This window comes from Punica granatum, chromosome 7, assembly GCF_007655135.1.
Source record: "Punica granatum isolate Tunisia-2019 chromosome 7, ASM765513v2, whole genome shotgun sequence".
In the NCBI taxonomy this organism is placed as follows: Eukaryota; Viridiplantae; Streptophyta; class Magnoliopsida; order Myrtales; family Lythraceae; genus Punica; species Punica granatum.
In genome coordinates, this window is record NC_045133.1 from 15,227,223 (window position 1) to 15,236,588 (window position 9,366).

Sequence of the window (9,366 nt, forward strand, 5' to 3'; positions counted from 1 at the left end):
CTTTCCTTGTTTTCTAAAAAGAAAAAAAGTATTATATATATATTTTTAATTATTACATCATTTTAACAGTATTAGTGCCAGTGTTACGGTATTTCTAATGGAGGACTATTTTGTCCGACGAAATTAACATTGGAAGACCATTTTGATGGAAAAAAATCCTTGAGGAAAAAAAAGTGTTGATTTTTCAATTTACCGAGAACTAAATCGATAGTTTTCTCTTTATATGCTAGCTCAGTCAAGAGTTAATAGTTTGTTTGGATCATTGTACAAGGGGAAAAGATACATCCATTCTCAAAATCACCCTCGAAACGAGCAAATATTCGATGAATATTTTCAGTAACTTGGTGTGCAGCACTGAATCAGAATATTTGAAAGTAAGAAGCTGAATTCATAGAAAGCTTACATATATTTTTACTTATAAATATTTTGATTGATTGTTACTCGTTCAAAGTGAATGAATAAAAACTTCAAGGAATAGAAGACACTAACCCGTAATCCGAGCGGACCTATTGTTAAATTGTAGTTTAGTATAAGCAAGATTTGGTAGAACATGAAGAATAGGTGTTGTGTACACAAGACCTGAACCTTGGCTCCAAGACAAAAACAGCTGCTGACCATTCTCCCTCCCTCCCTCTCTCTCTCTCTGCCAGTCACTCAATAAGTGCTTTTACTTGGACTTTCCCTCCCTCCCTCTCCCCCAATGGCAACAAGTCTGCGGAGACTTCAACACCAACACCACCACCTCTCTCTTCCCTTCTCTCTCTCTCATTAGACTCCCCACTCCTCTCTCTCTCTCTCTCTCGCCCTCACCGTGCTTTTCTGTCCAGAGGCTTCAGCTCGTCTGGGTTTTTTTTTGTCGGATTCGTGTTGTGTCATGCCGGGCGCTGTCTGATTCAATAAACCCCATCTGCCCCCCTACGTCAATCCTCACTCTATCCAGCAAGCCCGGAAATGGCTGCTCTCTCTCCGAAATCAAACCTCCTCCTCCTGACCTCTAATGATCGCGGCCATGGGCTCCACTTCCTCTCCCCTTCAAACCAACTGTTGATGTTCGTCTCAGCCAAATCCATCCCGGGACGACGCGATCCCGGTCAGGCTCTCCGGTCCTCGGGCCGTGGCCTTCGAGTCTATTGCCAGTCCAAGGTGATTCTCCGGCATCCTTTTGGAACACCTTCGTTCCAGGGTGATTTTTTTTTCTTTTTCAGTAACTTGCGCTCCTTCGTGTTTCTTTCGTTGTTGTTGTTAATACCCTGCCCGCTGCTTCTGCCATGTTCTACTCTGTTCTGTTCTGTTCTGCTCTGCTCTTATCTAGTTATTCTCTTCGTTCTGATCATGTCGATCATCGAGTCTGTCGGATCAAGAGATTATTCCACTATGGTGAATGAGAAAATTAAATGATATACATGGAGTGACCACGGGGAAAGAACAGGAAAAATAGGTTCTCCCCTGATCCTGACCATAGTATGTTAGGCGTGACTCTTTCGTAGATTCGGCATCATCATATTGCAATGAAATTTACTCCATCTGCTGGGAAACCTGGCTATGATTTATATCAACCTGCCTAGGTTCCAAATGAGCCATAAGAGGAATGACTTTTGTCAACTCATTAACAGCTACCAGAGTTAAAGAAGGATCGATTTTTCATTGTCTAAGGGCTAATCCTATTGCAAAAAGTAGTGTTTGGACCAAAATGACACGGACTCTTGAATGCTTTTCTCTGATATGATTCAAAATCTCATCTTCCGTTAAATTTTCCCTTTTTCACCTTTATGGTTGGCAAAAAAAAAGTCCTCTGTCAGTCATCCATCACATATTCTGAAAATACAAACTGATCTTTGTTGCACACGCTTTTGGTCAAGTAGATAACCAATATATATCCATCATCTTTGTTGCGTTGCTTTCACTCTTCTTTGTCTTTCTGAACTTGTAGTGGGACGTGATTGTTTCAATTTGGGTAATTTCTGCTAGGAAAGGGTATCAAACAAGAGTTCCCAAGGTGGATATACGAGAATGACTGAGATCATGATAGGAGAGACAGAGAGAGAGGACATGAGTAGACAGAGAGATCTACGATCAATAGACAAATTATGAATATAGAAGCAGTGTCATATGGAACTCAGAGGAATTCATTTCTTTCTTTTCAAATACAGTTTCTGTGAAAATTGAAAAATATTTGGCTGCTTAAAGTGTCTGTGAAAATAGCCCTAACCTCAGGGAATTAGAAAAGTTTGCTAAATATTGAAGGGGTAAAAAGGGTCCTTAGAATTCTTCCCCTAACAACCTTGCCGCTCTTTATGAATAAGACTACTTATATTTTGCTGGACTGATGCATATTTTCAGACTTCGATCTCCACTCCATCTACTAGTACTGAAACATTAATGGCAATCTGGCACTGTGAATTGTATGCATTTTGGGATCAGGTTAAATCTGATATGGACATTTGTTTTTTATCGGATAGATATAGGACTATTTCTTGGAATATTGAGCATCCTTTTCTGTGGAACTTGATTTATGCTTCTATTTTTTTTTTTTGGCCGATTTCGAAAAACGGAATCCTGGATGCATGGGAGGACTTCCCAAGACATTTTTTTTATCTGATAAGTCTTTTACATATAGACAGAGGAAAAGTTGTTCAGGCGATGCTCACCGTACCTAGAAAGTGCGTTACTGCCTGGTAGTGGTGCCTCTTTGCCCTCTGATGAGTGGAAAGCAGTTCCCGACATTTGGAGATCATCTGCAGAGAAGTACGGTGATCGAATAGCACTTGTTGATCCCTATCACGACCCTCCTTCTAATATGACATACAAACAGGTAAGAGTTGATCCCCTGTAGGCGTTGCTTGCTTTGTAAGACAGCTGTTTATGAGAAGGATCAATTTTCTGGTCAAAAGACGAAGATTCGCTTGACAAAATTGTGCTTGCTTGAATATCAATGACAGATCCTTTTTGCAGTTGATGCGCTTTCTATTTATCAAATTTTTTTTAACTTGTTTTTCTTGTGTTTGCTTTTTTATTCTGAATGAGTAAATCATTTTGTAAAGATCATCTTTTGTCAGCTTCCAGGAAATTTTTCTGTATTTCAGACATAGAATGTTACTGATGTTGCGCAGCCTCTTCAAAGTCTTCTTACAAGAAAATGTCTCGAAAGTCATTGAAAAAGAAAAATGTTCTATCCATAATTTCAACAAAGGCCGTTTTAATGCATATATACATCCTGCCTACCTGGTTAATATTTGATCATTGTTCATTCATTGAACTAAACAAACAGCGTTTTGGTGATTTTTCTTTGATATATAGTGCTGATGAGGTAGAAGTCATAACCTCTTCTGAATTGATAGCTTCTGTTTCAATAACCTTCCGTTTTGAAATGCAGTTGGAGCAGGAAATCTTGAACTTTTCTGAAGGTCTACGAGTCGTTGGAGTTAAGCCGGAGGAAAAACTTGCTCTATTTGCTGACAATTCATGTCGGTGGCTTGTTTCAGACCAAGGTATGCTGTATGGCATCTTGTCCTAGGAAATGTTATACTCAAGGAGACGAGACTAATCGGATGAAGCTTAGATTAAGTGCATGAAATTTAGTGACTAGCGAACTAGGAAAGGATAGCAGAAAAAAAATAAAAGAAAAATAAAAGCTCTCTAGGAAAGGAATCAGAGAGGGAAGCAGGGATGAAGAGTGAGAATGACGAGACATGTGAAGATTTGATTAAGTAATGCGAATCTATCAGAATTGGAATCAATTTTTTAATTTTAAAAAGTGAAACTGATTAAATAAACCACGTGGTTTTTAAATTAGAAGTCGCCTTCTCAACTAACTGGTAAACACTTGTTTTATCAAGTTTTACGAAATGAAACCTTAGTCCTCTGCTGGTACTCTTTGAATGTTGCTTACTTCTCGAATATTTAGGATCAGAAGTTGGAAAAGAACTCGCCTTGAACTTTGTCTTCCCAGCTTTTAGTGCAAATTCCAGCATAACTGCAAATATATTATGAATGTATGATACGTCTGCTTTTTTACTTCCATTTATTTCTCTCTGAGGCTCTGATTTCAGTGTCTTGTTGTGCTATTTTGGCTAAGGTATCATGGCCACGGGAGCTATAAATGTGGTTAGGGGTTCGAGGTCATCCGTTGAAGAGCTACTGCAAATTTACCAGCACTCGGAAAGGTTGTGCTTATCTTCAATACAAATTGAATTTTCTGCATGTCTCAAGTAAATTGCTGTAATTTCGTATCATTTTCCTTTTTGGCAAGCAAAGTGGATGTCAGTGACTCGATTTTTAAGAGTTGAAGATTTTTATTAGTGCTGCTTGTCATTTCTCTCTCCCTGATAATCAGTGCATAGAGCATTCTGCACAGAAATGCTCAGAGAGTAACCATTTCTGAGAATTTGTGTTCGTTAGATGTCTCTATTGACTCTAACAAGTTGTTTATTATTATTATTATTATTTTTTCCTTTTGGTTTGTTTTATGTGTTCATTTCCCTTTGAACTTTATGGAATTAAACATCATTATTGACTCTTCTAAATTCTTTATATCACTGCAGTGTTGCTCTTGTTGTTGATAATCCAGAGTTATTCAATCGGATGGCCGAGGTTTTCTTTGCTAAAGCATCTATAAGATTTGTCATTCTACTTTGGGGTGATAAGTCAGCCCTTGCCCTTGAAGGAATCGATGAGGTTCCCTTTTTTAGCTACAATGAGATTATAAAGTTGGGACAAGAGAGTCGTAATGCTCTTCTGATTTCTCGTGATGATGGTGAGTAACTCATTTTCATGTGAATGATTTCTGTGGAGATTGAACCTTTGAACAGTATAGTCGAATAAGATGAAAAAGTTTCCGTTATGACTGGAAACTAGAAAATGAACTTTGTTAGAGATTTCTCACATTGATCAGGATTCATCCACTTAATGAGAACGTTACCTGCTAAATGAAGGTGATTACCATGTAACACTGCAAATTTTCATGACTGATCTGTTCTGCAGGAAAAAAGTACGACTATGAAGTCATTGGCTCCGATGATACTGCAACACTTGTGTATACAAGTGGGACAACTGGCAATCCGAAGGGTGTTATGCTAACACATCGTAATTTGTTACACCAGGTATCCTGATTACCTAATCACGGTTTTATTCTAGGTAACTTGCTTATACTGCTGGTAGGACAAGAACTTGTAATGTCAATATTCTTACTGCAATGTCAACGGGAAATGCAGCTTTTGTTGATTCTGTTCTCGTTCTTTCTTCTTCTTTCTTTCTTTGGGGAATATCATTTTTCCAGATACATAACTTGTGGGAAGTTGTACCAGCGGTACCTGGGGATAGATTTCTGAGCATGCTTCCACCTTGGCACGCCTATGAACGTGCTGCCGAGTATTTCATCTTCACTCAGGGGGTTGAGCAAGTATACACGACAGTTAGAAACTTGAAGGTACTATAGCAAACTGTAACTTTTAGTTAGCACAGCAGATTATCTTGGAAGGTTGTCTTGTCAATGTTAACTTTAGGTTCTCAATTAATTAGCAACCCACAGTTTGATTCGTAGCCACTATGTTCTTGCGTCTTTGGAATTTTGATCAGCTGATCTCACGAATTGTTTTCCTCTACTCAATAGGAGGATTTGCAACAATATCAACCGCATTACCTTATTTCTGTTCCTTTAGTATATGAGACTCTCTACAGGTAAATCTTATCCTAACGTGAATTGATCCTAAAACACCTTGTTTTCGGATATACTTTTGCACGAATGTTCTATCCCCTTTTCACTGTTCTTACCAGTATGTCAGAGTATGACATAAGTCGCTGTGCTATCTTTCAAAAATTTCAGTAGAATCACTATCTGATAAAAATCTTTTGCGCAATCATCTTACTGCATTTAATGTTGACTAGAGATATTGTACAGTGAAATGTATTGACATATGCTTTCATAAACGTTCCAGTGGGATTAACAAGCAGTTGTCTTCTGGCTCTGCTGCTCGGAAGCTTATAGCATTGACCTTCATAAAGATTAGCATGGCTTTCATGGATTATAAGAGGATATATGAGGTTTCTTCCTTGAACATTATGTTTATTTTTTTTTCCTGGATAAGTATGAACATTATGTTTCCATTTGCTTTGTCTTATACTCGCTATCATTATTTCAATAATTGGGCTGGATGGAATGATCTGCCATGAACCAGCCGTTTGACAGGAAGTGTATAAATTGTTAAAAGAGATATATATACTTGCTCAACCTTAATGTTCTTGTTTGTATTGTATCTTTTCATAGGGCAAGTATCTGACTAAGGACCCAAAGCAGCCGTCATACATTGTTGCATTATTGGACTATTTATGGGCAAGAATCCTTGCTGCCCTCTTATGGCCACTCCATGTCTTAGCGAACAAGATTGTTTATTCGAAAATTCGCGCAGCCATTGGAATATCAAAGGTGTTACTGTTTATATGAAAAAATTGTTTCTCATCTTTATTTTAAATTGTTTCTCTAACTTTACTAATAAGTACTATACTTGATTCTGCAGGCTGGTATTAGTGGAGGTGGGAGTTTGCCCATGTATGTCGATAAGTTCTTTGAGGTCAGAGCTCACATTCATTTTAGAAATGTACCCAAAAGGATATTTACTCAAAATTTCTGACTGGAATGGAATTTCTTACAGACTATTGGTGTGACAGTGCAAAATGGATATGGTTTGACAGAATGTTCTCCTGTTACAGCTGCCCGAAGAATTGACTGCAATGTAAGAGAAATATGTTACTCTAATTATTATGCGGAATTTAACAATATTGATCTGTGAGATAAAATTATACCAGAGATTAATCTATTAATGGCTGCAAAATTCATATAATCAGTGTTCTGTTTACAAATAACCATCTACTGACTAAACCATGAAGCAGTTTCTCCAGTGAAAGGGGTTAACCCTGTTACGATTACAACATGTTGACTCTAAAGAAGCATACTGCATTTCCATTTACACTGATGCGGCCGGTTCCATGTTGTCTTTGATAAATCATTTTCCATAATATTACACCTCTCTTAGCTTGGTCAGATGTTCTTCCAAATCCAGGATGACTGATACTATGTTGGTATTTTTTTGCATGTTCAATATCTGAAGGTGCTTGGATCAATTGGGCACCCTATTAAGCACACGGAATTTAAAATTGTGGATCCTGAAACCAATGAAACCCTTCCACTGGGATCGAAGGGCATCGTGAAAGTGAGGGGGCCACAAGTGATGAAGGGTTACTACAAGGTAAATAGATTCTGTCAGATTTCAAAAGGCTGCTATTTGTTTCTTGCTTTGCAGATATCATGGAAAAGAATTTGAAGCTTGAATCTTCAGCATTCCTCTTACGGGTATTATATATAGCTCAATTTTGGGATTATATATCCGAGGATTTTTTAAACAACAGTTTCGGTATCATGTAGAATCGAAAAGCTACAGAAAAGGTCTTAAATGAGAGCGGTTGGCTCGACACAGGCGATCTCGGATGGATAGCTCCTCACCATTCAAGAGGGCGAAGTCGTAAATCTGGAGGTGTAATTGTTCTTGAGGGTCGTGCCAAGGACACAATAGTTCTTTCCACTGGTATTCTATTCTCTCTTCTTTCTAGTAATGCTGAAGAGTTGAAAAGCTGGGGGTGGGGATGTAAGCTTACTCACCTTAACTAAGATATGATTCATATGAACTGTTGATGTTCTGCTTTCATGACCATGTCCATGAAGAAAATTCGTCTTCTGCTGCCTTTTCAATTGTTGCTGCAAATTTATTTGGCTAATATACCTGCAAGATTCTACGTGTTGATGATTCAATTCGTGTGAACATAGGTGAAAATGTGGAACCGGCAGATCTTGAAGAAGCTGCAATGAGGAGTCCCCTAATTCAGCAGATAGTTGTTATTGGACAGGTGAATTGAAACATCTTTCTCATATACTATTCCGAGCTAGCATATAATCGCATAAGTTTTAAACTCAGGATCAACGGCGGTTGGGGGCAATATTAGTGCCAAACAAGGAAGAGGTCCTTTTGGCTGCCAAACATTCCGGTATTGTTGATGCAAGTGCCTCTGAAGTTAGCGAGGACAGAATGATGGGTCTCTTGCATGATGAATTGAGGACCTGGTGAGACTTAATTTCCAGTAGGACTTTGTCATATGCTTGAAACATTTACCTGATGGTCGCATGACAGCGGAATGAAATGGATTAGAATAGCATACAATTTATAATGTTGGTACCAAATTGGTCCATGTTGGTATACTTATCTAACGTGGACACTTGTGCAGGACATCGGAGTGTTCCTTCCAGATTGGACCAATCCTGCTGGTGGATGAACCTTTCACGGTAAATTTGTTACCCTTTTCCCCATTGTAGTTCTTCTTTTGAACTTCTAGACTGGAAAATTTGATTAGCCTCGTTCGACAAGATCTTGATGGGCTTCTCACTTTTACATTTTCCTACCCGGTGAGCCACCGTAATGAAGTTGCTAGCATGTCATTGCTGCTTCTTAAGTGATCGATGTCTTTGGTGTTGCAGATTGACAGTGGTTTGATGACTCCGACCATGAAAATCAGAAGGGACCAGGTTGTGGTCCAGTATGAGCAGGAGATAGCGAAACTATACAGTTAGAAAGCTCCCATACATGCATTTATATTTACATACGTATATGTATGTTAATATGTATTGAACAGAAATAATGACATGAGGCAGCAGCATCCCACCTTCATGCCTAGAATAGTCATATCTCTGCCAATGCAGATGAGAATTGTAAGTAAATGTATATCAGCGATCTTGGTATAAGCAAATAAATAATATAGCTTTCTTTTATTTATGTGCGTATCTTTTGTACCATCGGCTACTACGGAGTCGCCCTCCCTGTAAGTATCCGCGGCATGCATCATGTGGTTCAACCGACTCATAGGAAGATGCCCGATAATACACGATCACCATTGTTCGCTTGATTCTTGAACATTTTATTATTATAAGCTTGTTAGCCCGCGCGTTGCTCGGAATCTATTCTCAGTTATTCTAAAAAGTTCTTTATCGTTATCTCGTAATGGTACTTATTAATTCTTTTTAAAAATTATTTCTTAACTAAATTGTAACTTAAAATTAAAACAAACTAAAACTATTTTACCTAGTGTTGAGAGGTTAAAATTGAATCGTTTTTGAACAATATTTTAAAATAATCTCCTAAAGTAAAATGACTTCTTGTAATGAAGTTTCGATTTAAAATTTTGAAAATTTTCAATATTTAACTTATAATATTATATTTTCAGAATCATGATTTTTTTTATATTTATTGGAAGAGGTTAATTTCATTAAATTTTATTATGTATATTATTTATTTATTGTGATACTTATTAAAATTAAAATTAAAA

At 37.7% G+C, this 9,366-nt stretch overlaps 1 protein-coding gene across 2 annotated transcripts; it reads left to right on the plus strand.

The window, feature by feature from the left end:
- The first annotated feature begins 687 nt into the window (after positions 1-687).
- LOC116214247 (probable acyl-activating enzyme 16, chloroplastic) lies at positions 688-8,816 on the plus strand. 2 transcript variants are annotated; one of them, XM_031549622.1, is made up of 18 exons: positions 688-1,143; positions 2,618-2,812; positions 3,374-3,488; positions 4,076-4,163; positions 4,542-4,753; positions 4,981-5,099; positions 5,276-5,425; positions 5,609-5,676; positions 5,934-6,039; positions 6,263-6,421; positions 6,513-6,566; positions 6,648-6,728; positions 7,104-7,241; positions 7,418-7,637; positions 7,817-7,896; positions 7,965-8,110; positions 8,272-8,329; positions 8,522-8,816. In XM_031549622.1, exons 1-18 carry the CDS (start codon positions 952-954, stop codon positions 8,612-8,614), a joined length of 2,274 nt encoding a protein of 757 aa, XP_031405482.1. In that variant the 5' UTR covers positions 688-951; the 3' UTR covers positions 8,615-8,816. The 2 variants fall into 2 exon arrangements, with proteins under 2 accessions (XP_031405482.1, XP_031405483.1); XM_031549623.1 differs by having other exon boundaries at positions 690-1,143; positions 7,418-7,577.
- Positions 8,817-9,366: the final 550 nt, after the last annotated feature.